Source organism: Balaenoptera physalus (genome assembly GCF_965194825.1).
Source record: "Balaenoptera physalus genome assembly, chromosome: 18".
NCBI lineage: Eukaryota > Metazoa > Chordata > Mammalia > Artiodactyla > Balaenopteridae > Balaenoptera > Balaenoptera physalus.
The window spans coordinates 78,182,374-78,210,012 of record NC_138899.1 but is presented as its reverse complement, the minus strand read 5'-3'; the positions used below and the strand labels follow the sequence as shown (position 1 = coordinate 78,210,012).

The window sequence follows — 27,639 nt, the reverse complement described above, 5'->3', positions numbered from 1 at the left end:
TGTATATATATAGATGGGCGAGAAATGAGTCAGTGACTGAGGGCGGGTCCCTTTGAAAGATGAGGAAGGAGGTGCCTGTGCATGTGCTTGGGGCTGCGGCTGGGGAGGGAGCCATCAAGGGACCTCAGCGCTAAATCGGGAGGTCCTCGGAATTCATCATTTCTTTCCACTTCAGTCAAAAGAAGATACGATGAGATGCTTTTGAGTGAAGTGGGTTTATACTGAATCTTGCACTTCGCTACTTACTGGGCAGGTAACTGAACATCTTTGAGCTGTGAAATAAACGTACGTGGACACAGTATTGTCAGGAGCAAATTAGACACAGAGTAAAGCGCTCAAGTTCTACATTTCTGTCTCTTCTTCTATCAAGAGCTGTGCTAGTGAGTTTCCACGGCAGGGAAAGGAATAGGTTTATGCAAAAGAGTAGGAGATGCACAATTAAAGTCTGACTTTGAGGACAAAGGTAGGGAAGACGGAGCTTGGCCGTTTGGGGGCCAGCCAGACCACCTTTTGGGTTGTTTGGTGTTTAATCACAGGATGTGGTCCTATAAAACAGACCAATGACAGTTTTCTTTCCTTTTTGTTTTTACCCTACAGCGACAGAAAAAGAATGTCTGTAATTGTGCGAACCCCTTCAGGACAGCTTCGACTCTATTGTAAAGGGGCTGTAAGTACTGGCTGAGGTCTGCACGTCAGGGACCCCTGCTGCTTCCCTAACTGCTGTTCTCAGCATCCTTGATGGTCGCCCAGGGTTGAAAGGCTCTTTCAGTCAGCCCGACGCTGACTTAGTAGTAAAAGCCCCCTGAAGATGGTGGGGGTTCAAGCCAGCGTGGCAAAGAGGTCAGTGGAAAGCTTACTGTTCATCGGTAGTTGGTTTCAGAGACAGTAGCTGGCCGTGTCCTGCAGAATCCTTAGTGTGAATTCTGATTCCTGTTTTCTATCCTCGTGTGGTGACTTTGGAAGATTGAGTCAGTTGTATCGACCTATGATCTTTTAAGGACTCTGATGTGTTTCTTTTTCTGTAGCAGCTATTCTCAGTATTCGTGGTTTAGTTTTTATTCACTACAGAGGCTGGGTGGCGGGATTGAGGTAGTGTCCATTTGTGGTCTATTATTACTGCCCCCTCCGGTCATTTCCTACGTCAGGCTTTTTGCCCTGTCTGCCTCCTGGTCGTCGGATCTAAATCTTCAAGGAAAGGTGCTACTGTTTATGAGCCTGACCTACAAAACTACATTCCGTCAAACCGTGGTCTTATGTGTTGAGGGAAAGACTTATTAAGCTCATTTTCTGAGACTGTGTCGGGAAATACGAGGCTACACTAGGATCAGTGATTCGTTGGAAATCTTACTCGTCTTTACCAATTGTGGGACGAAGTATTTGAGGAGAGTGATCAGAGCTTTTTAAAAAGTGAGTAATGTGTGTGAATTCTAAGGCATCCGATCTGGACTCACCAAGGTCCAGATTATATGGGATTAGATTGGGAAAGATTAGATAATTATGTTAGGTTCTGTTCTCACACGATACTCTTTCTTACCTTTTTGGTTGTTTATTTGCCATTGTGTTCTGAGAACCACAGAAAGGCCAGAAGGGGTCGGTGTGAGGTACAGAGGAAGGGGGGCAACCACAGACCAGGGTCAACAGGAAATGCTGCAGGGGTGCATTTAATTTTTTATAGGTTTTAATTTTCCTCAAACCTGCCTCCCCCAAACCAGACTAAATTTCTTAGATTTGGGGGGGCCTAGAACTGCCATTTATCACATATTCGATGCAGGGTCCGTAGCCTGCAGTCCTCCAGCCCTGCTTGTGGGTCATGGAAATAGTCCCCAGGTGATGAACTGTCCACACCGCGTGTTCTCGGCTGAACCCGGTTCTGTGCAGGGTGGGTCGTGCCCTCCCTGGGTGGGAGCTCCTGCAGCATCAGGAAGGGAGAGTACACTTGAACAATTTAGGGTGTGTGTTTTACGCTTCCCACTTCTGCAAAGGGTGTTAACAAAGTCTGGTGTGAGCTTTGCAAACCTAGGTGAACGTCGGCCCCGTCGTGTCCCTGATTATTCATTCTCCTGACACCCAGGGTCCTCCCCGGCGTGTGTGTGTGGACACATACCCACCCCCAGTTTGTTTTCCAAAGCTCATGACGGAATCCCGCCAAGAACTGTGTTTCCCCTCGCCCACCCAGGTGTGCGCTGGGTCAACCCCACGAAAACAGAGCTGGGCTTGCAGTGCTAGAGCGTCAGCTGACCTAAGGTTTGCCAGTCACAGCGTTTCCCTATTTTACAGGATAATGTGATTTTTGAGAGGCTTTCTAAAGATTCAAAATACATGGAGGAAACACTCTGCCATCTGGAGTATTTTGCCACGGAAGGTGAGTGGAGTTTGGAAGTGTTATTTCTGCCCTTGGAGTTGTGCTTTCAGGGGGCACTCGGGTGAGCCTTCATGTTCACGTGTCATTTTTGTGCAGCACTTGGCTTGCTTCAAAGGCGGGTCGTTTTCTAGTGCCAACCTCGTCCCCACCCTCTGTGCCGGTGGCAGTGACGAGAGTCGTGGCTGGAGACCGACCGAAATATCATCCGCTAACTCTTAACCAGAGGGACGGGGGTGAGGCAGGCCAGCCCACGACGCTGTGCAGATCCGCCCTCCAGTTTTGCACTCCTTTCTCGGAAAACTCACCTTATTTCCCAGGCCCTCTCTCGTTTCCCTTATGACACTGGCTTACCCTTGACTTCAGGCCAGAATAATCCACTGAACCCATGGAGAACAGGAAGGGGGTTCTCAGAAGGGATTTAAACAACACTCACTTCAGGCTCCCCTGCACGTGGATGTGGTGAGAGCTTGAGTGCCGGCTGCTGCCTCATTGCCTTCCTTAGCCTCTGTGGCCGCATGTATCCACGTCTGTGCACACACAGGCACACGCATGTACACCAGAGAACACACGTGCACACATAGGAACACATATGCACACAAGAACACACATGCCTACCAGGGAACACACATATGCACACATAGGAACACACACGCACACAGGGACACACACGCACACACAAGCATGGCTGCTTGAAAGCCTGTGTCTTTCACGTGGTAGCACACTGGACCTTTATTGCTGTCTTGAAACACACTTCCCATCTTGCCTCCTGGCTGGTCCCTGCTCATGTGTCTGAGGGTCAAGCACGGCTTCTGTCCTTCTCTGCTGTGAGGAGTTCAGTCTCATGGCTTCTCCTGTTCTGTCAACATCTATAGAAGCGGTGGTTTATATTAAAATAAGGTTGCTTTTCAATTCTTTTTGAGTGTGTGCATGTTGACTTAGAGTGACCTATAAAGCGGATGGTCTCTCTCATTTTCTGCACTCGCGGTGTCCCCTGGGGGTAAGGCACCCTGCTTGCCCGTCCCTAGGGGCCTCACTGGGAGACGCCGGGACTGTTTTGCAGGCTTGCGGACCCTCTGTGTGGCTTACGCCGACCTCTCTGAGAGTGATTATGCGGAGTGGCTCAAAGTCTACCAAGAAGCCAGCACCATCTTGAAGGACAGAGCTCAGCGGCTGGAAGAGTGTTACGAGATCATCGAGAAGGTAATTGCACGTGGTAGATGCGTTACATTACATGCCCAGTGACACCTAATGAGCAAAAAAGTTTTGGTGCAGAAATCTTTTGGCTGTATAGTGATGTTCTCTGATCTTGTAAGCATCTTAACTCACCATTAGCTTTTAATCGTTTCTTTGCTTTAAGAAACACTCAGCTTTTATGAGCTCTCAGAAAGGTCTAGCCACCCTCTGCTAAGCATTCATGTCTTAAGAAGTATCAGGTCAGAAACAGCACTGGCGACTTTCTGGGTTTGCCTAAGATGAGGTTTAACGACCTTAGCTGGTCCTGTTGAGTTTCCTGAGCAGTCAGAGTGCCTAGGCTGGCTGGACATCGTACCTACTAAATGTTTTCACACTTCCTGTCCTAATACTGTTTGAGCTTTGCCATTGCCGCTCCATGCTGCCTACGTGATTTTGTTGTTATTTCAGTTTCTCCCAAGACATGAGGTAGCTTCCCACAGATTGCGTCCCTCGAATCTGGGAGCTGGATTTCAGCTTTTTCCGTTTCATGTCAGCAACCACTGGTCCATCCATCTTCCAGTTTCAGTAGCTTTGAAGTCATTGCCTGCTTGCTTTTCTCATTCCTTAATTTATTTTTTTAAAATTCCCCTTTGCTTTTTTCCCCTTGTTTGTCATTTTAATGGAATTTGGGTATGGATGGAAGTGAAATCAAATGTTCATTTACCCTGCTTCCCTGGAAATTCCAAAATTACTTTGAGAATCATAAAGCAATTAAATAGGTGCGATGTCTGTGCGTCCCCAGGCCAGAGGTGGGCACTCGGGAGGTAGTTGGCCTTTTTGGTCACAGAATGATTTTTTTCTCACGTGTTAACTGTACCACAGCCCTTGACTCATGAGTGGAGTGAGAGAGAAACCTCAGTCCTGTTAGTATTAGGATAACTCGCCCATGTGCTCTGCTGCCAGGTGGTTTCTATCCCAAGGTGCCCTTGTACCCAGAAGTAGATGGCATGTGCTGGCCCATGTGCGTGGTGGGGTTCTAGCCCTGTGGATGGTTTTGAGATGCCACACATGTGACTGTCATTAATTATCTGCAGACAAAGGTTTAATGGGGAGGAAATAAGGTAATTGTCTCAGAACACTTTGACTGCCTTTCTTTTGTCAAGAGTTTCGTCATTCATGCTGCTCTTACGTGTGTCCCCATCTTTAATGGAAGCTGTTTTTTAATTTAGAATCTGCTGCTGCTTGGCGCCACAGCCATAGAAGATCGTCTTCAGGCAGGCGTGCCAGAAACCATAGCAACTCTGTTGAAGGCAGAAATTAAAATATGGGTGTTGACAGGCGACAAACAAGAAACTGCAATTAACATAGGTAATTCATTTAAGGAATAATTTCCCAGTGCTGATTTTTGTATTACGTTTTTGAACCGTCTTATAGAGGTGCCTAAGGGCTTCTCAGATGCGTCGACAGAAGTGCTTTATAGAATTCTTCATTCACAAGACCGAGGAAAGTTTAAGATGCTCTTATGAGCATTATCTGCCCGTTATAAACAGTAGAACTATGCCACCTTCCTGAAAAGTATTAAACATACTTACAGAGGCCAGAGAATTCAAGAGTTGATGAGAGTTTGATTTTCTTATTGCTTTCTTCACAAAAATTTAGTCTGAGACTAAGCATGTTTTCACTAAGTTTAAATGTGCATTATTATTTTATATAGTTATAGCCATTATAATGATTTTTACCAATTCATAGGTTTTTCTAACAGGCTTGAACCTTTCCCTTCCCCATCTGGGTTGGCAACCTCTGCCTGCTAAGCATCGCAGAAATGAAAATTGAAAAAAGGGAATTCAAGCCCAGATTACTTCATGAGTGTTAAAGCAGCACGTTTTTAGTTTGGAAAGGACTTGTGAAACTACTAATTAAAAAAAAAAATCTAATTTTTTTTAAAAAAATTTATTTATTATTTTATATTTATTTTTGGTTGCGTTGGGTCTTCGTTGCTGCGCGCGGGCTTTCTCTAGTTGCGGTGAGTGGGGGCTACTCCTCATTGCGCTGCATGGGCTTCTCATTGCGGTGGCTTCTCTTGTTGCGGAGCATGGGCTCCAGGCACGCGGGCTTCAGTAGTGGCAACACACAGGCTCAGTAATTGTGGCTTGTGGGCTCCAGAGCCACAGGCTCAGTAGCTGTGGCTCACGGGCTTAGTTGCTCTGCGGTGTGTGGGATCTTCCCGGACCAGGACTCGAACCCGTGTCTCCTGCATTGGCAGGCGGATTCTTAACCACTGCACCACCAGGGAAGTCCCAAAAAATCTAATTTTGATTGTTTGAATTGCTTTAAAATTATCTAGGACTTCTGTCACCCTTGTGTCACAAGCTCTGGTGCATAGGTGATAAAATGAATAAGGGCTACATGACTTCTCATGCGTTGATGTGAATAGAGTCCATGTCACAGCTCACTGCAGGAAGAAACATACAGAAAGAACATCTGAAGTTGAGTGACTGGTGTCCTATTCAGAGGAGTCTCCTTGGAATGCGATCAACTGGTTCCAATGGAGCCCCTTTCCTTCAATCTTCTCTTTTGTATCAGCCCCGACTCAGAGAACCTCAGTTATAGACAATGCCTACTGTCTGGGGTGGATTTCCTCTTTTTTTTTTTTTTTATTAGACAAAAAAGCCACTTAATCATTTCTTATCAAGGCTGTAGTCCTTTTGGACTCCCACACAAGTGAGATTAAAGTCTCCAGAGACTGACACGTGATTCACAAACAGTCTCTGAAGGATTAGATGTAGATGTTGTACTTGTTGTTTCCTAAACACATATTTTTGGAGAAAAATGTGGTGATGTTTCTGTGTAGACCCGTCACTACTACTAGATAATAAAAACCCATTGCTTACAGCCCTTTGGTGATGTCAGCAACATTTTTATAGATGAAGGATAATACGTTTGCTTTTGGTGGAATGTCTCTTTCTATGTATATACATCAGCCCTTCAGGTATTTCCCATGTAAATTTGGTCTAAAACACCTGCTATTGATCCACGGCTCCTGTTCACAGAGGGCACAGAAAGCATGAGAGCAGAGATGCTGCACCTGCCCCGCCCCTGTCCTCCTGTCCTTGTGTCACGCCTGCATCTGTCAGGGTCTAGCCAAGTTTAGGTAAACACAAGTGAAAGCAGAGTTCCCAAAATCAACCCAGAAAACACAAATGGCTTCTTATTCCCGAAGGAAGGTGTTAGTTGTTGCTGGAGTGAGGCTTGTCTGAACCTCACAAGGTGATTGATACCTGTCCAGCTTTTTCCATTAACAGCTATATTATTTTGTGCTTTTTTCAAAGAAGGTGTAGCAGTGTTTGTAGTTTTGGTTTCAGAAGCACTAATATCCATTAGATATTTTTAAATTGACCTTTTAAAAAACATTCTAATCCAAATCGGAAAAGAAGAAGTAAAACTGTCACTGTTTGCAGATGACATGATATTATTATACACAGAAAATCCTAAAGATTCTACCAGAAGACTACTAGAGCTAATCAGTGAATTTGGTAAAGTAGCAGGATACAAAATTAAAGCACAGAAATCTCTTGCATTCCTATACACTAACAATGAAAAATCTGAAGGAGAAATTAAGGAAACACTCCCATTTACCACTGCAAAAAAAAGAATAAAATACCTAGGAATAAACCTACCTAAGGAGGTAAAAGACCTGTATGCAGAAAACTATAAGACACTGATGAAAGAAATTAAAGACGATACAAACAGATGGAGAGATATACCATGTTCTTGGATTGGAAGAATCAACATTCTGAAAATGAATATACTACCCAAAGCAATCTAGAGATTCAGTGCAATCCCTATCAAACTACCAATGGCATTTTTCACAGAACTAGAACAAAAAATTTCACAATTTGTATGGAAACACAAAAGACCCCGAATAGCCAAAGCAATCTGGAGAAAGAAAAACGGAGCTGGAGGAATCAGGCTCCCTCACTCCAGATTATACTGCAAAGCTACAGTAATCAAGACAGTATGGTATGGGCACAAAGACAGAAATATAGATCCATGGAACAGGATAGAAAACCCGGAGATAAACCCACACACTTATGGGCACCTTATCTTTGATAAAGGAGGCAAGAGTATACAGTGGAGAAAAGACAGCCTCTTCAATATGTGGTGCTGGGAAAACTGGACAGCTTACACGTACAAGAATGAAATTAGAACACTCCCTAAAACCATACACAAAAATAAACTTAAAATGGATTAAAGACCTAAACGTAAGGCCAGACACTATAAAACTCTTAGAGGAAAACATAGGCAGAACACTCTGACATAAATCACAGCAAGATCCTTTTTGACCCACCTCCTAGAGCAACAGAAATAAAAACAAAAATAAACAAATGGGACCTAATGAAACTTAAAAGCTTTTGCACAGCAAAGGAAACCATACAAAAGACAAAAAGATAACCCTCAGAATGGGAGAAAATATTTGCAAACAAAGCAACTGACATAGGATTAATCTCCAAAATATACAAGTAGCTCATGCAGCTCAATATCAAAAAAACAACCCAATCCAAAAATGGGCAGAAGACCTTAATAGGCATTTCTCCAAAGAAGATATATAGATTGCCAACAAACACATGAAAAGTTGCTCAACATCACTAATCATTAGAGAAATGCAAATCAAAACCACAATGAGGTATCACCTCACACCAGTCAGAATGGCCATCACCAAAAAATCTACAAGCAATAAATGCTGGAGAGGGTGTGGAGAAAAGGGAACCCTCTTGCACTGCTGGTGGGAATGTAAATCGATAGAGCCACTATGGAGGTTCCTTAAAAAACTAAAAATAGAACTACCATATGACCCAGTAATCCTACTACTGGGTATATACCCTGAGAAAACCATAATTCAAAAAGAGTCATGTACCACAATGTTCATTGCAGCTCTATTTACAATAGCCAGAACATGGAAGCAACCTAAGTGTCCATCAACAGATGAATGGATAAAGAAGATGTGGCACATATATACAATGGAATATTACTCAGCCATTGAAAGAAACAAAATTGAGTTATTTGTAGTGAGGTGGATGGACCTAGAGTCTGTCATACAGGGTGAAGTAAGTCAGAAAGAGAAAAACAAATACCATATGCTAACACATATATATGGAATTTAAAAAAAATGGTTCTGAAGAACCTAGGGGCAGGACAGGAATAAAGACCCAGATGTAGAGAATGGACTTGAGGACACGGGGAGGGGGAAGGGTAAGCTGGGACGAAGTGAGAGAGTAACATTGACATATATACACTACCAAATGTAAAGTAGATAGCTAGTGGGAAGCAGCCGCATAGCACAGGGAGATCAGCTCGATGCTGTGTGTCCACATAGAGCGGTGGAATAGGGAAAGTGGGAGGGAGGCACAAGAGGGAGGGGATATGGGGATATATGTATCCGTATAGCTGACACACTTTCTTATACTGCAGAAACTAACACACCATTGTAAAACAATTATACTCTAATAAAGATGTTAAAAAAATTCTATTCTTTATTTTATCTTATTTTTTAATTGAAGTATTGTTAATTTTACAATATTGTGTTAGTGTCAGGTGTACAGCAAAGTGATTCAGTTATATGTACATATTTTTTTCATGTTCTTTTCCATTATGGTTTATTATAAGATTTTGACTATAGTTCTCTGTTCTATACAGTAGGACCTTGTTGTTTATTTTATACATAGCACTATATATATAGTGTGTATCTGCTAATCCCAAATTCCTAATTTATCCCTCCTCCCTTTCCCCTTTGGTGACCATAAGTTTGTTTTCTATGTCTGTGAGTCTGTTTCTGTTTTGTAAGTAAGTTCATTTGTGTCATATTTTAGATTCCACGTATAAGCGATATCATTTGGTCTTTGTTTTCTCTGTCTGACTTACTTCACTTAGTATGATAATCTCTAGGTCCATCCATGTTGCTGCAGATGGCATTATTTCATTCTTTTTTATGGCTGAGTAATATTCCATTGTGTATATGCACTACTGAGTTAGGGCGTCTGTTGAGGATGCAGCGTAGATGTCTAGACATGGTGTTAGACTTGTCCACGTCAGACCACTGGTGACGGCTGTGAGCAGCCCAAGGTCATGCTCCAGATCCAGGAGGATTGTAAGCCTGTGTTCTAGTCCCATATTCCTCATACCTTCTGTGATATGAACCATTATTGGTCTGTCTCCCACAATATGGATTGGATATTCTGTACATTTTAGTGCATTCTGTGTGCACATTAGGGTACCCAGAAGGTATTTGGGAAGCAGATCAAGTGTCTAGTAGTTCTACTTCTCCATGAAATAAGGAGAAGAGTGCTGAAACCCGGGCACTGTGCTGGGAGTGCTTTCCCTACGCTGTCTTTGGTCTTCACGTGTCAACGGTCTTAGAGCGCCGGGGGACATTCAGAGTTTACAAGGTCATGCTGCACTTATTGACCAAGCTAGTTCATGCTGGGTCTCAGGGCCAATCGCTCCTGGTGCAGGGCTCCTTTTAAACAGATTCATGAAGCTTTCACGAAAACCCTATCTGAAATTTGAGTTAGAAAACCCTGGGGAAGGGTACTAAATTTCATCCATTCTAAGACACGTTGTTTTCATATTTCACCACCTCCAGAGTTGGGATGTCTATGATTGTTGACTCTTACAGTTTAAACTGGCAACATTTCCCTTTAGAGGTGTTTGGTGCTGTTGGCTGTCTTTAGTATTCGCTCGCTCTCTCATTTATCTATCATCTGTCCATCCGTCTATCCTCCCATCCATCTATTCTCCCTCCATCCATCACTTATCCTCCCTCCATCCATCAATCACCTCACCTCCCATCCATCCATCTATCCTTCCATCCATCCATCTATCCTTCCATCCATCTGTCCATCCATCCATCTATCCTCCCATCCATCTATTCTCCATCCATCCATCACCTATCCTCCCTCCATCCATCACTTATCCTCCCATCCATCTATCACCTAACCTCCCATCCATCCATCTATCCTCCCTTCCATCCATCCATCTATCCTCCCATCCATCCATCTATCCTCCCATCCATCCATCTATCCTCCCATCCATCCATCCATCCATCCATCCATCCATCCATCCATCCATCCATCCATCCATCCATCCATCCATCCATCCATCCGTCCTCCCATCCATCCATCTGTCCTCCCATCCATCCATCTATCCACCCATCCATGCATCCATCCATCTATCCACCCATCCATGCATCTGTCCTCCCATCCATCCATCTATCCACCCATCCATGCATCTATCCATCTATCCATCCATCCATCATCTATCACAGTTTGAGAATTTAAAGTGTAACTTTTAGTTCATACCTTGAAAATAAATACTTAGTCAAATTAGGTTCCAGGATATTTGTGTCTGTTATGGGCCTATGAGTGTTAGGTAGATGCAGTCATCCTGCGTGTGGCTTTGAGGTCCTTTGGAACTGACACGATGCCAGGACCCTGCTGCGCCGCGCTTGGATTTATGCTAACTAGCTGTGTTTCCAGGAGTTGGAAGTTTTCTTTTTTAGCTTAAAAATTTGGCATCAGCTAGTCTAAAGTGAAATTTCAGCTGTATAGCCTTTGTGAATCATGTAGTCGTCACTTCCTTACTATGACTGGATAAAGCATCTATTACATAGTTAAAAATAGATGTGAAGTTTTCAGAGTCTATAAGTTTTTTTCTAACAGAGATAGGATGAGTGAGAACAAAATCCTAGTGCGTGTTCCATTTTAAAGTCATCGCATTGGGAATCGCTTTCACTGTGAACCATCTGAGTTGGAATTTGGCCGCCCCTCCCCCATGTTTTGTTACCCATTATTTGATACCTTTAAATCACTTCTATAGTCTTAGAAGTTTAATTTCTGACAGTGAGTAAATGTGGACTTGCCCGCCCTATTCTTGCCCATTGACAGGGAGACAAGTCCGGTTCTCAGGTGGGGCTGGGGGAACACAGCCACAGCCCCAGTAATGTTCACAGAAAAGTCAGGTGTGTGATTTCTTGATTGCCTGCAGCTCTGTTGTTGCCAGATGCTCCCCTATAGGCTTGGGGCACTTATGTTCCCTTATTGGGGCCTGAGTTAATTATGAGACAAACTCAGGAATAAAATAGATGAGAAAATACCAGTTGTGCAGTGTACATGCTGAGCATGGCTGGCGTTAGTAATAGTTACTCATTAAATGTTAGCACAGCATTTGCCATATTACTGCTAAGTCCTTTAGGTAAGTTTACTGTTCCCTTTGAGATAGGCATTATCCCCTTTTAAAGATAGAACTGAGCCACAGAGATACCAAGTAACTTAGCCTGGGCCACACAGGTGTGAGTGCTGAGAATCTGAGCATGTGACCATGACACGTGATAATTCAGTTATCAGAAGGAAAGATAGGCGTCAAAAAGATCAGGGAAGGCTTTGTAGATGAGATAGGTTTAAATCTTGAACCTCAAGAATTTGTTTAAGACAAATACATAAAGAATGAGAATAGCATGAGTCAGGATGGCCTGGTTTGGGGGAAGGTCACGAGGTAAGGCTGAGGCAGCATGTTCCTACTTGTGATGGAGCCTTTCTGAGAAGCATCTGAGGGTCTGGAGGGAAGGGTGCCCAGGTGTGGTTCTGTGGATGAGTCCTTGATGTCCTGGTTCTCAGATGGGGAGGGATTCTTCTCTGAGCATCCTTGATTGAGTCTGGAGCAGATGAAGAGTTCCATTCCTGACGTCTGGCAGTGTGTTTCATACACTCACTCTCAAATATTGAGTGACCAGATTCTCCCTGAAATTATCTATAACCAACAACACACTTGTTGAGGGTTTGGAACCAAGTTGAATCCCACTGAGGGGTAATTTGATGGATCCTAGGTATATGGTTAGTAGGAATCAGTTGTTGCTAACCCTTCCAAAAGTGTCTCCGAAGAAATCTAGGTTGGGATATCTTCGACAATATATGCTCACCTCAGAAAAAAGACGCCGATTGCGAGTTCCAAGAGAGGTTTGGTTTGGTCCTATTTTCTAGTGTGAATGATGATTTTATTTTCTTAAAATCAAGTCCTGCTCTAAGTACCATAGACGCTGTAATATTTTAATTTCTTTGCGTGTTGATTATACTCAGGTAGTAGAAAGACTAAACACTTTTTGTGGTGTGCTGTTAACTTCAGCTGTAGTAACACGTGAAATCCCAGAGGTTCCCTTCTCAGTCATTTTATGGTTGTCTTGTTAGATTGTGAGATTAAAGAAATAGACCTCAATTTACAAGTGTGGATTGACATTTCATAGCTGGCTGTTCTCCAAGAGCTGATCTCATTTTATCCAAAAACATTAGAAATCAAGCACACCAAACTTGGATTGACATAATTTAATTTACCATGTTAGCTAAGTCACATTTAACTGCGTTAAACTTCTGTGGTCTGTCTAGAGCAAGTGTTCTGTGTGATAATTAAGCAAAATCTTGCTTCGTTTTCCAAACTAAAAAAAAAAAGAACCTGTTTCTTCTCAGAAACCTTGAGTTTTGTGTATTTAAATTCATGAAAGTGTCAGTGGTTTTATTTGTTACCCTCTCCCTTGCAACGGCTAGAAAAATACTTTGAGTTTTTCCATAATATCTTTACGCAGCTTCAGTTGTCAAGTGGCATTTTACTTAAATTGCAAAATATAAAATCAAGTGGGAAGCGATGGCTTAAACGTTTCAGCTTGCTTCTGCAATCGTTGTTGATATCAAAAACTACCAGCAAATCCTTTTGTGTGAGTTATACTAAATTTGTTACAGTCTCTATTGCGTGAAGTTGCTGGAAGTTTCTGGGGCAAGGGAAGAAAAATGATTAAAGTTCCAATATCCCTGTTTGCAAATGAAAATAAAATATTGACCTCCCTTCTGCACTTAATCTGAGAATTTATAGAAAGGAAGAATATATTTGTAAGATTTTAGTGGGAAACAAAGTTCAGTTATTTCCATCCTGCTGTGCAGAATTTTCAGTGGCATTCTGGGAAACTCTCATTTCTACTCATCACTATTGTTAAAATACAGACTTGAACAAGTTTGAAAATGTGTGGAAAATTGTGCTGTGTTTCCTCCCTTTATTTTTCCTCTTAGAGGTTGAACAGGTATTTGCCCATGTGGTCCTGTGATTTTAAACTATTCAGTTGTTTTCGCTTTTCCAATGATACGTGAGGTTTTAACCAGCAAAATTATCTCATTCCCTTCAGATAACTGTCGTTAACTGCCTGGAATAGATCTTCAAGGTATTGCTTTAAGAAAATGACAGTTAGATGCAAAGTCATAATTTTGTGCTTTAAAATTTGTGTTCTGAGGTGGTTTATAAAGTAGTCCTCTCAAATGACACTCGTTAGTGAAGGATATACTTCATACATTCCAAAATAAACAAAAATATTTATTTTCTACCCCCCAAAAATACCCCAGGGTTTTTCTCATCTTAATAGTTGTCTGTCTTGAGTTCTGTTTTGTGCCTGTTAGTAGGGTTTCTTGAGGATGAAAAGAGGGCCTTCTGGGCAGAATTGAGCACATAAACACAGAAGTTCTGTGACTTGTCCACTAGTTAAATGCTTATCTCCTTTTCTAGTTAAATATAGCATCTGTGGGAAGGGGTATTTTGGCTCTTCTGCGGAGGAGAACCCAGACTCCTGTTGCCTAAGCATTGGTTAAGGCCCTTCCTTGAGATGGTCACCCGCGTCCTTGTTCTGAAGGTTGACGTTCTTTATGCTGATGACTTGTTCCCTGTTTCTGTGATCATTGGTCCATGATCCTTGTAAGGACCACTTCTCTAGGTGGAAGGACTGTTTTCTTGACTTTTCTCAATGAGATAAATTAAGATGGAGGTTGGTGAAAAGCACATGTTGATGGCAGCTCTCTTGAGGGGCACCAAGATGGTGGAGGGTGATTTGAAAGAGAGAGCCCAGGGCCCCGACAGACAGCCCTGGACTTGGGGTTGGCTGGGGCCGCCTCCTCCTTCTCCCCAGAGTGTGGGGAGAAGGCGAAGAGTCCGGAGAGGCTCTTACCTTGGTCGTTGTGTCACCAAGCATCTCCAGCTGTCACGCGTGTACTGCAAAGTCTGAGTAGGAAAGAGCTTCATAGAAAATACATTTACCTTCCGGGAGGAAAAGTGGAAAAGAGTATCTTGCTTAAATTAACCTACAGAGATACCATTGTCTAAAAATGTAATGGGAATTGTTAAGAATTAGCATTGGGTTACTCTTGACTCAGGTTTAATTCTTGAAATGGGGGTTGCTTTGAGCTTTCGCAGGAAGAGTGACTCTCTGTGTATCATAGGCTTCCTTAGAAGCCTGCTGTGAGAATTACCTGCCTTTTTAAAAAGCACGTGAGGGACCTTGATATCACAGTAGGCACGTTTATGCTGGTTGAGGAGCTCCGTTGATTCCATTTGTCTTCCCAAAGCGTTTGCTGTTATTTTAGAGAACCCAAAGCTCATCCTAATACAAGGATAACAAGGATAAGGAAAATCCACAGAAAATTGATGAGTATTTATTTCAGCCATTAGTTACAAAGACCCTCCCGAGCAGTGCTACCAGAGCTGTCTGCAAAAGTCAGAATCCGTGTGAACTTCTCCTCTCCACACTCTTGCTCAATTCCTCTGTGTGAGCCCATAGGCTAAACGTGGTGATAAGGAAGGGACCGGAAGGGAGGCTGAATTCAGGTGACCTTGAACGTGGTGAGTTCCTGGCAGGGATGGTAAATTCACGTATGTTGCTCCTTCTTTTATTCTAGGCTATTCCTGCAGGTTGGTGTCACAGAACATGGCCCTTATCCTACTGAAGGAGGATTCTTTGGACGTAAGTAGCTTTTAAAAAGTTGTATTTGATATAACTGTGTTAAACCCTTTGTTTCTGCTATGACTAATAATCAGGATTTAATGTTTATTTTTTTTTCCTAAAAAAACAATTATAAAACTACTCAGTGTGTTTTCTGTTTTTACTTATGAACGGATGTCATAAAGTCATTTCTTTAAACATCAAAATGGTAAACTCTACCTCTGGTACCAGATATAGGAATTTATGTATGTTTTTAGGTGATGGTCATCATTGAAATTCACTTTCTCTTCAGATACAGCTACAGTTTCTGTCATATTAGAGGAAGGAGAGAAGCTTTTTGTGAGAAGTACACATATATAAAAGAATCTTTCTGGCTAGCTGCATGGTTGAAAGCGTACTCTCCCAGTACTGATAAAATGGACATTAAGAATTTGCAAGGTCTGGAGAATAATATACCTCCGTGTTAGAGTTATGGTTTGGAAAACGTATGATATTGATGGTTGCAATATTTGTAAACTTCATTTGCTTATCATTCTGTGATTCTAAGAATGTTCCTCACTTTGGCAAATCCTAAGAATCCTAAGTAGATGACTTTATATTCTTGATTAAGGGGTACCATGGATGTTAAGAAATGCATTAAGAAGTACAATAAATATTCCAAATTGATATAAAAAATAGTAAGCCCAGAAAATTGCTTTGTGATAACACATTATTTTATTCACCTAGAATGGTGCATTTAAAATGGGGTAGTTTTAATCTGGTTTGACTTCCTGTTGGGATTTCCATTCAGGGGTGATGTTCAACTCATGTTGGTTGCTAAGGAGACTTGTAGGAGTTTCTTTGTAGTACAGACACTAAAGATGATATTCAAGTGTCAGGAGTGGATGACGTTTACGTGGTTAATAGGATACACAGGCGCTTAGTTCCCCTACATCCTAGTGCCACCAGCTCGCGGAGGATGGTACAGATACGTACCCACCCGTCATGGCCTAAAGCTGCTGCTGAGACCCTGGTTGGGAGCTGATTTGAGAGTCACCAGTGACCTGCTTGGTGGCTTGACATGAAGATAGGAGCGCAACAGTGAGATTCCACCTGTAGGTCATTTAACAAGAGCTTGTTCCTGGCAGGCGCCCATGGCCACACCTGCAGTCAGTGCCTTTATATTTAAGTGCCAGCACTCAGAGCAGATGACAGGGTTAGTTACCCTTGTAAAGGGAGGCTCTGATGATGAAGCGAACAGGACAGGGACCAAGGAAGTGAACCACGAATCAGAAGCGCTGGGCCTGGCTTCCTTACCTCATCTCCTGTGTAAGTCTGAGGGAATTAAGGGGGTCACCTCAAAGACCATCCATTACCTGGCATCCACCCCTTTCAGTTGACCTGTACGTATGTCCAGGCTAGGACCCCAAATGCTTGTAAATGCTCAGGATTTATCCTTGTTTTGAGTGTTTCAACTGTGACCAAAATAACATCTAAGCTCTGTAATACAAAGATCAGTGGTCTTGGAAACAAGGCGGGTGAGGAAGTGCACACCAGGGGGGCACTGGATGATATGTTAAGATACCAGAAGAAAATGTCATTTTCTTTTTTCCTCCTGGTTTTTTTTTTTTTTTTTTTTGGGTTAAAAAAAGTACTGTGAAATCACAGTATTGCTGATAGCACATGGATTGGCTCTGGCACACCCAATCCTGTTTCTGGTGTGCTAACCAGGGATGGGTCTGGGAGGAAGGGGAGGAGGAGGGAGACGTGGGGTCCCACAAATAAGAAGGGGTGACGCTGGGACCCTCACTCTTCTATTTGCTTGAAACTCATTGTGAAATCTTGCCATTTGTGTTACTGGTTAAATGGGTTTATGGACTATATTTAGTTTTGGTTAAACTGACTCTTACAAGGTGCTGGCTTGAAAAGATTTCTGTTTTTTAAAAAAAAAAGGTATTGAGGTTACAGTAGTGTAAGCAGAAGCTGCAACGGCGTGGCCTTGCTGGACACGCGCGCTGCTAGTTCAAGTTTTCTTCGGCTGCTTGATGAATTAAAACAGTGATCAGATCTGGCAAGCTAAACAAATTTCAGTATTATCCCCAAGGCTACTATCATTAATCATGATTCTTGCCCTAAATGTATAATGGTATCTTGAAACATTAGCTGTCGCAAAATGAAGCTATGAATTAGTGAGACTTTAAAAACTAAGAATACCGAGTATGAGAATAAAAATCTACAATTTTATCAGCAGTTTATAAAAAACATGTGATATTCAAATCAGTTACCCCCTCAAATTTCACAGCACCTACTGCTGGCTATTTTTTTTTTTTGGCTGCATTGGGTCTTCGTTGCTGCACGCGGGCTTTCTCTAGTTGTGGCGAGCGGGGGCTACTCTTCATTGCAGTGCACGGGCTTCTTATTGCGGTGGCTTCTCTTGTTGCGGAGCACGGGCTCTAGGTGCACGGGCTCTAGGTGTGCGGGCATCAGTAGTTGCAGTGCGTGGGCTAAGGTTCGCAGGCTTCAGGAGTTGTGGCACACAGGCTCAGTAGTTGTGGCTCGCGGGCTCTAGTGCGCAGGCTCAGTAGTTGTGGCACACGGGCTTAGTTGCTCCGTGGCACGTGGGATCTTCCCGGACCAGGGATCGAACCCGTGTCCCCTACATTGGCAGGTGGGTTCTTAACCACTGTGCCACCAGGGAAGTCCCACTGCTGGCTACTGAATGCTAGACATCTTTTGATATTTGTTAGTAAAAGACAAAAAGGGCCAAGCCATTTGGGGACCATTTGTTTTTTGTGCTGCAGTAATTAAAATGAATATGGATGGAGACATATAGAAAATTTTGCCAGCATTTTCTAAGAAACAAATGATTGAACTAACTATGAAATTTATTTGGCGGAAAGTGCAGTTGTTTTTAACATGTTAACCTATAGAATACACAAAAAAACTAGTTCTGATGAGCCATTAAAAGAAAGATGAATTGGTAAGGATATATTTGAGCAGAATAGTCATTCTTTAACCCAAAGTTTTATGAAATAAGTACATGTAATCAGTGATGGAATGAAAATGTAATCATGTAAAATTCATTAATGGCTTGTATGGCAGAGACTACACTTCCCAGCATCCCTGGGTCTGGGTGCGGCCGTGAGATTTAATTCTCACTGGTGGAAATGTGACCAGAAGGCAGAGCCTTGCAGGGAGCCCACTGGCAAATCAGGAATGAGGTTTGTAGAATTCCCACTCCTGTATCACAAGCTGAGTATGGAAGGGTAGGTTTGAGGTGAGAGATGTTAATTCAGTAACTGGTACAGAAACTAATTTTAAGTATAGAGGAAGTTAAAACAGGAAATTAGGTGCTTGCAAAGTTATTGGATAATCCTGAAGGAGTAGAAGTCAGCAAGGTAGGCTTCAAGTTCATACGTCTGTGGCTCTGTTCCCAAGGTCAGGACTCTGTTCTGCTTCCCCAGGGGACTTGAGGAAATCACAGCTGATGGTCCAGCTGCCTTGCACCTGTGAACCTGGGACTGGGTGAGAGAATGTGGAAAACTTCCCCTGTATGAAAAGGAATTCCTCTGTCTTTGCAATCTTAAGCAAGTGTATCTTGTAGCTGGAATTCATCCAGAATCCTGCTGATAAGAGAGTCTGGGAAATGTGGTTTTTAGCTTTTCAGTCCCTGTGATATATTAAAAAAAAAGAAGAAGAAGAAGAAGAGGATGAAAATAGATGCTGAGAGTCAATCAGTAAACAGTATCTAGCACTGACTCATTTATAAGCAAGAAGTGGGCATCAGGAGGACACAGAATGCTATAGGATCTCATGGATACGGTTGATGTTTTACAAGTTAGACCTTTAACGTGCGCTAGGTTCTTTACGGTACTTTGTAATGACATGCAGGGTGACCGTGGACATCTTGTGGACCTCAGAAGTTTACAGTTTTATTTCCATTGTTGTTGTCCTCATGACAAAGAACCTGACAGTCATCAGGCTTTAAAGTGATGCAGGATTGCATAATGGTTAAGGGAGCCCGCTCTGGGTTGCCCGGCTGGGCTCACATCCCACTTTCTGTACGTGGAAAAGTCTTTGACCCACAATAAATTCTTAAGTCACAGTCACTATTTCTCTTCTATGTTTTTTATGTCTGTGAGTCTCTATATAGATATAGAGAGAAATATAGAGGGATATATAGAGATAGATAGATATAGATAGATATACATATATATATATATCTGAATCACTTTATCTATGTTTTTCAGATTACTTTCCATTATGGGTTATAACAAGACATTGAATATAGTTCCCTGTGCTATCCCTGTAAATCCTAAAAGTCCAGTTTCCTAATTTGATCTTTTCTCTGACAGGCAGCTCCATGTTCAGTTACTTAAAATATGTTTAAAATACCTAAATACAGGCACATATTCATACCCACAGGCACAGTGCCATCATTTGTTGCTACAAGAGGTGATGTTTAAAGTGCGCTGTGCTGAGGTCTTTTTTGGTGTGGCGAGAACACTTTGGAAAGGTACGTTTAGAAATGCTTGTGTTAGGTGACTTTGATTGCAGCACATGTGGGTCCCATATCTTAGGCAGTGAACTAAACTGCCTCTCCAGTAACAAATGCTCACATCTGTTGAGTGTGCTTATTCATGAGTGCCAGGCCCTTTCTGGGAATTAGCTCTCTTCATCCTCCTAGTAACTCTTGAAAAAAGAAAATTTCACTGCCTTTAAGTCTCGTACTAAAATATTTGATTGAAAGTTTCTCTCTATTTTTCCAAGCAGCTTGATAATAAATTCCTGAGAATATTTACCTACTTGGTAAGATCACCTTATAACTATATTTGTTCTTCAACATCTTTTTGTGAAGGTAGTAACATTGTGGTATACTAGAAATGTCCCTTGAGCAATTTTTTCCTGATAATTTTAGGCATGTTCAATTAATAATTCCTTTAATCCCTGGAAAGTACTTACATTTATTTATTTATTTATATTAAAAAAATTTTATTTTATTGAAGTATAGTTGATTTACAATGTTGTTAATTTCTGCTGTACAGCAAAGTGATTTAGTTAACATATATATTCTTTTAAATTCTTTTTAAAATAAATTTATTTATTTATTTATTTATTTATGGCTGCATTGGGTCTTCATTGCTGTGTGTGGGCTTCTGATTGCAGTGGCTTCTCTTGTTGTGGAGCATGGGCTCTAGGCACGCGGGCTTCAGTAGTTGTGGCATGCGGGCTCAGTAGTTGTGGTGTGTGGGCTCTAGAGCGCAGGCTCAGTAGCTGTGGCGCACGGGCTTAGTTGCTCCACAGCACGTGAGATCTTCCTGGACCAGGGCTTGAACCCGTGTCCCCTGCATTGGCAGTCAGATTCTTAACCACTGCACCACCAGGGAAGTCCCTACATATACATTCTTTTTCATATTCTTTTCCATTATGGTTTATCACAGGACGTTAAATAGAGTTCCCCACGCTCTACAGTAGGACCTTGTTGTTGATCCATTCTCTATATAATAGTTTGCATCTGCTAATCCCAAAATTCCAATCCATCCCTCCCGACCCACCCCGTTGGCAACCATAAGTCTGTTCTCTATGTCTGTGAGTCTGCTTCTGTTTTGTAGATAAGTTCCTTTGTGTCGTATTTTAGATTTCACATATAAGTGATGTCATATGATGCTTGTCTTTCTCTGTCTGACTTACTTCACTTAATATGATAATCTCTAGGTCCGTCCATGTTGCTGCAAATGGCATTATTTCATTCTTTTTTTATGGCTGAGTAATATTCCACTGTATATATGTACCACATCTTCTTTATCCATTCATCTGTCGACGGACATTTGGGTTGCTTCCATGTCTTGGCTATTGTAAGTAGTTGAAAGTACTTATATTTAAAGGGCAGAGAGACTATTAAAAAAAATTCTTTTGGTTATGTGTTAGTAGTAAGTGCTGTTGAGGAATATAAAACAGGATGGGGAGACATGAAAAGCAAGGAGGGCAGAGGTTACCCTGTTTTATGTTTGATGGTTGGGGGAATTCTCCCTAATAAGACGGCATGTGAGCAGACTTGGAGGAAGGGAGCGTACTGTGGGGTTACCTGGATAGGAGTGCATACCCCACTTCACCTGGGATGGTTTCAGTTTACACCTGTTGTCTTGGCATAATTTTAAGAATGCCTCTTCTGACTCCCCAAAGTAACCTGGTTTGGATGGGAAATAATACCATCAGCCTACAGGGGAACAGTGTCCCAGGATGACGGTTCAGCAGGGGCGCCAAGGCTGATGCTGTATTTGAGCATCATGTATGGTGGGTCAGGGCGTCAGAGAAACGTCAGGGACTTCACCCCATAGCTTTGTACCTCATCGTTAAGACTTGGCTTTTGTGCTGAGTGAGATGCGTGGTCATTGGTGGAGTCTGAGTGAAGAGAGACATGATCTCATTGACCTTTTAAAAGGGTATCTCGCTGTTGGGATAGGTGTGGATTAAAGGGATATGAGGCAGGAGCCGAGACCCCGGTAGCCAGCCGTGGCAGGAATCCAGGTAGCAGGTGATGGGGAAGGTTGGATCAGAGTGTTGGCAGGATCGCTGGTGGGAGGTGGTGAGATTCTGGATGGATAGTGTTTTCTCTGTAGAGCGGATGGGATTTGCTAAGACAGTGAATGCGGCTATAAGAAGGATAAGACTCCAAGGGTTAGGATCTGAGCAACGGGCAAGATAGAGTTGCCATTTCTGAGATGAGGAAGACGGTAGGAGGATCACGTGTTGGGGGAATCAGGGCTCTTTTTGGACGTTTTAGGGTTGAGATGGTAGTTACACATCCCCAGGCAGTTGAATAGATAAATCTGGGAGTTTAAGGTAGAGGTCTGGGATGGAGAGATTCTTGGGAGTAGTCAGTGTACCATTTTTAAAGCTTTGAGACTTGATAACCCGCCCCCCAGGATTGATCAGAGAGAGTGAAGTGGTTAAGAATTAAGCTCTGGGTGTACTTCAGTGTTTAAAAGTTTGGGAGAAGAGAGCCAGCAAAGGAGACAAGAAGATGTGGCCATTGAGGTAGGTAGAGAAAGGGGAGAGGTTGGTCTCCTGGAAACTAAATGGAAGGAAGTCTTTCAAGGAGGAGGGTTGGAACAGCTGGACTACATGATGCTTTACAGGTCCAGTGAGATGAGTTCTGAGAATCTGTTACTGGTCTTAGCGATGAGGAGGTCGTTGGGACCTTTCAAGAGCTGTTCGGGGGACAATGTGGAGATGAATGCCAGATCAGAGTAGACTCAAAGGATTGGGTGGAGAGAAAAAAGGTGTAGAGATTTCTGTGAGTTTTGCTGAAGTTTTTGACAGACCTCTGGTTAGTGAGTTAATCCTTCCTTATTCTGAGGAGCACATGAATGAGTAACTCTCTTCTTCTATTAATGCATCATAAACCATGATTTTTAAAATAAATTCTACCAATAAAAAGTATTCTTAATATTTTCTCTGTGTCAGTGAAAGTGATGGATATTTGTCACTGATGGTCTTGAAATAATGAGTCAATCAGAACTGCCGTGTACTAAACTCATTATAATCTGATACTCCTAGGGGTTTTTTTGTTTTTGTTTTTCACAAAACATAAAATGGTAGCTACTTAAAAAATGAATCCCGTCCAGTGGGTTTATTTGTAATAGATGATCCACGCCCATGGAACCTCAGGCTTTGTTTGCCCCTAGTGCTGACAGTATCCTTGAAAGCATCCAAGGCTTCGAGAGACAGCAGGCATCCGTAATTGCGTAGTGTAGCATGACGGTGTATCATGAAAAATGTGTCATGTCAACAGTGATGGCGGTTCTTACGCTGAGATAACCACCTGTTTTGCTGTGACAATCGGCCAGGGTGTTGTCAGAGAAAAATGACTCCATGGGAGGGTTAAGTCTGTCGGATTCCTTCGTCAGTGAAGTTTATTCTGTGGTCAGGTTTCTAAACACTGTTGTCCCTGTAAAAGGTAACTTGTGTCCACCTGGGTGTGTTTTGTTTCGTATGACGTCCAAGATGTATCTAGGACAGAACTTTGGATGTTGTTCATGTGACTAATGGGAACATAGACGTCCAGCTTTGTTCTGAGGGTAATTTAGATTTTTTGACAATCTATAGTTTTAAACCTCATTTACTCCCTTAAAAAAATTACTCAATCTATTTAAAGCAGAAAGAATTGATATAAATGAGAGAAAAGAAAAATAAAACCACTTAGAACTCTACTACCCAAAGAATTGCAATTAGAAATTTGGGTAATAGTCTAAGAACCTTTTCCTGGGACAAACAGAGACATATATTTTATATCTAAATCTACCTTAGAGAGAGAGAGATATATATATATATTAAAATATAGATGTCTATATCTACCTAAATATATATAATATATATTTATGTATCAATATATACAATTTATATTTATGTTATGTTTTATTATATAAAACATTAAATATATATAAAATATTATATTTTATATAATAAAGTATTTTTATTATATAAAATATTTTATATAATATTTATGTTTTGGTTCTTCATTCACTAACAATACAACTATATATATATATATATACACACACACATATGTGTGTGTGTATATATGTAGCCATTTAAAAATGGAATTATATACAACAGATACTCTTGTTAGCCTGTTTCTTCTCTCTTAACTGGAATTATATCTCTAGAACAATAAATACTTAGCTACAACCCTTTTAAGAGAATGACATAGATTCCATGGTATATATTTCCCTGTTTTATTTAACTCTATTTATTGGACATTGAGGGACGGACCTATCATGTTTGGGGACCTATCTTATTTTGTTTCATGCTGTTTATTTTCTTAAAATAAATTCCTAGGAGTAAGGATCCTAGGTCAAGAGAGATACACCCTTTGGATGGAAATTATTTATGCACATGGGGACACACACACAAGTACATATATTCACATACCTCTCCTTGTCCTCCAGATAAGTTCTGATAACTTATGTGTAATTTGTTTGCAAGTTAAAAAAGCTTACCACACTTGTGTACAAGTAATATAAATGTTGGAAATTTGGATGTTTTCTCGGTATTGTTTGTGGAATTGAAATCCTCTTGAGTTGAGATTATATTTAACGTGTTCTAAATTTGAAGCTGTTATATCAGAATGAATTCTTAGGGCTTCCCTTGTGGCGCAGTGGTTAAGAATCTGCCTACCAACGCAGGGGACATGGGTTTGAGCCCTGGTCCGGGAAGATCCCACATGCCACGGAGCAACTAAGCCCGTGTGCCACAACTACTGAGCCTGTGCTGTAGAGCACGTGAGCCACAGCTACTGAAGCCCGCACACCTAGAGCCCGTGCTCCGCAACAAGAGAAGCCACTGCAATGAGAAGCCCGCGCACTGCAACAAAGAGGAGCCCCCGCTCGCCGCAACTAGAGAAAGCCCGATGCAACAACAAAGACCCAATGCAGCCAAAAATAAATAAATAAAAGAAATAAACTAAAAAAAAAAAAAAAATTCTTAATAGATGGTTGCACAGCTTTTAAATTGAAATGCTGATGAGTTTTCAATTTGTGCTAATTGTTTCTGCTTTTCCTATCTGGGGTGCCATGCTAGGTGTCACTGATTTTGCTTTTGTTTGGATGAGCATTTTCTTTTAAATCTTTCAACATGAGAACAGTTTAAAATGCGTGATTTAAGAACATGTTGAAGAAAAAGAATTCCTTGGCACATAAAAACCAAAGCTTACTATATAAATAGGAACAGGAGTATTATCTCTTAGAGATGAGCTCTCTGCCCTGCTTTCAGTGGGGAAATTCTTTTTTTTTAAAATAAATTTATTTATTTATTTGTTTTTTATTTTTGGCTGTATTGGGTCTTTGTTGCTGCCTGCGGGCTTTCTCTAGTTGTGGTGAGCGGGGGCTACTCTTCGTTGAGGTGCGCAGGCTTCTCATTGTCATGGCTTCTCTTATTGTAGAGCACGGGCTCTAGGCACGTGGGCTTCATTAGTTGTGGCACGCGGGCTCAGTAGTTGTGGCTTGCAGGCTCCAGAGCGCAGGCTCAGTAGTTGTGGCGCATGGGCTTAGTTGCTCCATGGCACATGGGATCTTCCTGGACCAGGGCTCAAACCCATTTCCCCTGCATTGGCAGGCAGATTCCTAACCACCGCGCCACCAGAGAAGCCCCTTCAGTGGGGAAATTCTTGATATATTAATGTACCACTGTGTCTCCTTCACCCAGTGTAACCATCTAGTCTTTTTTTTTTCTGTTGCAAAGAGGTTTTATTCCAATAAAAATTTGATTAATCAGTCTAACAAACGATGTGCAAGATCTCTAGTGGAAATGTCTCAAACTCTATTAAAAGACATTAAAGAATATTCAGATAATGGAAGTGTATGTCATATTCACGGATAGGGAAAGTCACTATCACAAAATTCAAATACTCTCCCATCTACTCCTAAATTCAAATTATAAACCTACTGGAAAATGTTTTAGTCCATCTGGGCTTATTCCTTTGGCCATCACATTATTTCATTCAGATACTCTTCTCCCTTTATTACCCATCACTTAAATTTTCAAACAGTGTAAAATAAAATGATCATTATATTTAAAAAGAAAAAAAAAAGAAAACATTTTCTGTAACGAGTTAGTGAGAAGTGAAAATGTTTTTCTCTGCTGTCCATTGCCATAGTCACTTGCCATAAGTGGTGGTTAATTACTGGAAACATAACTAGCTTGGTTAAGGAACTATCAATTTTAAGTAATTTAAACGGCCATATGTGGCTAGTGGCTGCCATACTGGACCACACAATGTAGGTCATTTTCAGTCCCTTTGTGCAGGGGTCAGCAAACTCGCCATTGGGCCAAATCTAGCTCACCACTTGTTTATTTTTTTCCTCCTAGTTTTGAGATGTAATTGACATACAGCACTGAATACATTTAAGGTGTGTAGCATAATGACTTACGTACATTGTGAAATGATTACCACAATACGTTTAATGAACATCATCTCATAGATACAAAATTAAATAGCAAAAATATTTTTCTTGTGAGGAGAACTCTCAGGATTTACTCTCTGAACAAGTTTTATATATAACGTACTGCAGCGTTAATGATACTTATCGTGTTGTACGTTACATCCCTAGTACTTACTTATTTTACAACTGGAAGTTTGTAGCTTTTGACCACCTTCATCCAATTTGCCCTTCTCCCAATCCCACCTCTGGTGCCAACAAATCTGATCTCTTTTTCTATGAGTTTGTTTTTGAAGTATAATTGACCTATAGCGCTGTTAGTTCCTGTTAAACAACACAGGGATTTGACCACCTGTTTTTGTAAATAAAGTTTTATTGGAATACAGCCATTTATGTATTGTCAGTGGCTGCTTTAGTGCTACGATGGCAAAGATGAGTCATTGCAACACAGAACAAATGGCCCACAAATCCTCAACTATTTACTGTCTGGTCCTTTGCCGAGCACTTTTTGACTCCTGCCCTCCCTGATCAGATAGAAACTGACCCCATTCGAGTTCCATTGTCTGCTATTGCTGCATCTTCTAAAACAATGTTTTTTGAAATGTTAACAAGCATTATGAGAGAAATGGGATCTTTGGCTAATTTGGGGGGGAGATACAGAGTTATAAAAAATTAAGTATGCTTCCCCACAACAAGTTTTGCGCAATCTTTAATACATTTATTGCATGAAGAATCGGGCAGAGGATGTTACAGAATATTTTGCTAATCGAACTTATTTAACCACTGAATTTCTTTTTTGATGAGTAACTCTTGTGATAAGCAACACAGATTTAGAAATGCTGCTTTTAGAAATAGAGAGTTTTCCTCTTCACAGATGATGATAAAGTATAAAGCACATGAAAAAGAATGCTGAGTGTGAGAAAACAGAAAAACACATGTTTAACTTCAGAGTTTATATTCAATCAACAGATATTGGAGTGCTTTTAATAGGCCAGGCAGATCGCTAGAATTGTAGACACAGCAATAAATGACAGCGTATTCTCTACTCTCTAGTTTCTATTTTAGCTGAGAAAATAGCCCTTAAGTTTCCTTTCATGTGTTTGTTGGCAATCTGTATATCTTCTTTGGAGAAATGTCTGTTTAGGTCTTCTGCCCATTTTTGGTTTGGGTTGTTTGTTTTTTTGATATTGAGCTGCATGAGCTGCTTGTAAATTTTGGAGATTAATCCTGTGTCAGTTCCTTCATTTGCAAATACTTTGTCCCATTCTGAGGGTTGTCTTTTCGTCTTCTTTATGGTTTCCTTTGCTGTGCAAAAGCTTTTAAGTTTCATTAGATCCCATTTGTTTATTTTTGTGTTTATTTCCATTTCTCTAGGAAGTGGGTCA

The 27,639-nt window shown here is 41.4% G+C and overlaps 1 protein-coding gene and 1 long non-coding RNA gene across 4 annotated transcripts in view; one reads left to right on the top strand and one right to left on the bottom strand.

Annotated features, from left to right (window-relative positions):
• Positions 1-27,639, top strand: part of LOC309647806 (phospholipid-transporting ATPase IB) — a 546,353-nt gene that overhangs the window by 162,445 nt on the left and 356,269 nt on the right. For all 3 annotated transcript variants that reach the window (XM_082435527.1, XM_082435526.1, XM_082435525.1), the window contains exons 20-24: positions 598-667; positions 2,278-2,362; positions 3,423-3,562; positions 4,765-4,903; positions 15,292-15,356. In XM_082435527.1, coding sequence (XP_082291653.1) covers positions 598-667; positions 2,278-2,362; positions 3,423-3,562; positions 4,765-4,903; positions 15,292-15,356 — 499 coding nt within the window. The remainder of the gene's footprint in view (positions 1-597; positions 668-2,277; positions 2,363-3,422; positions 3,563-4,764; positions 4,904-15,291; positions 15,357-27,639) is intronic.
• LOC309647915 overlaps positions 1-27,639 on the bottom strand; it is a 256,908-nt gene that overhangs the window by 20,406 nt on the left and 208,863 nt on the right. The window lies entirely within an intron of this gene.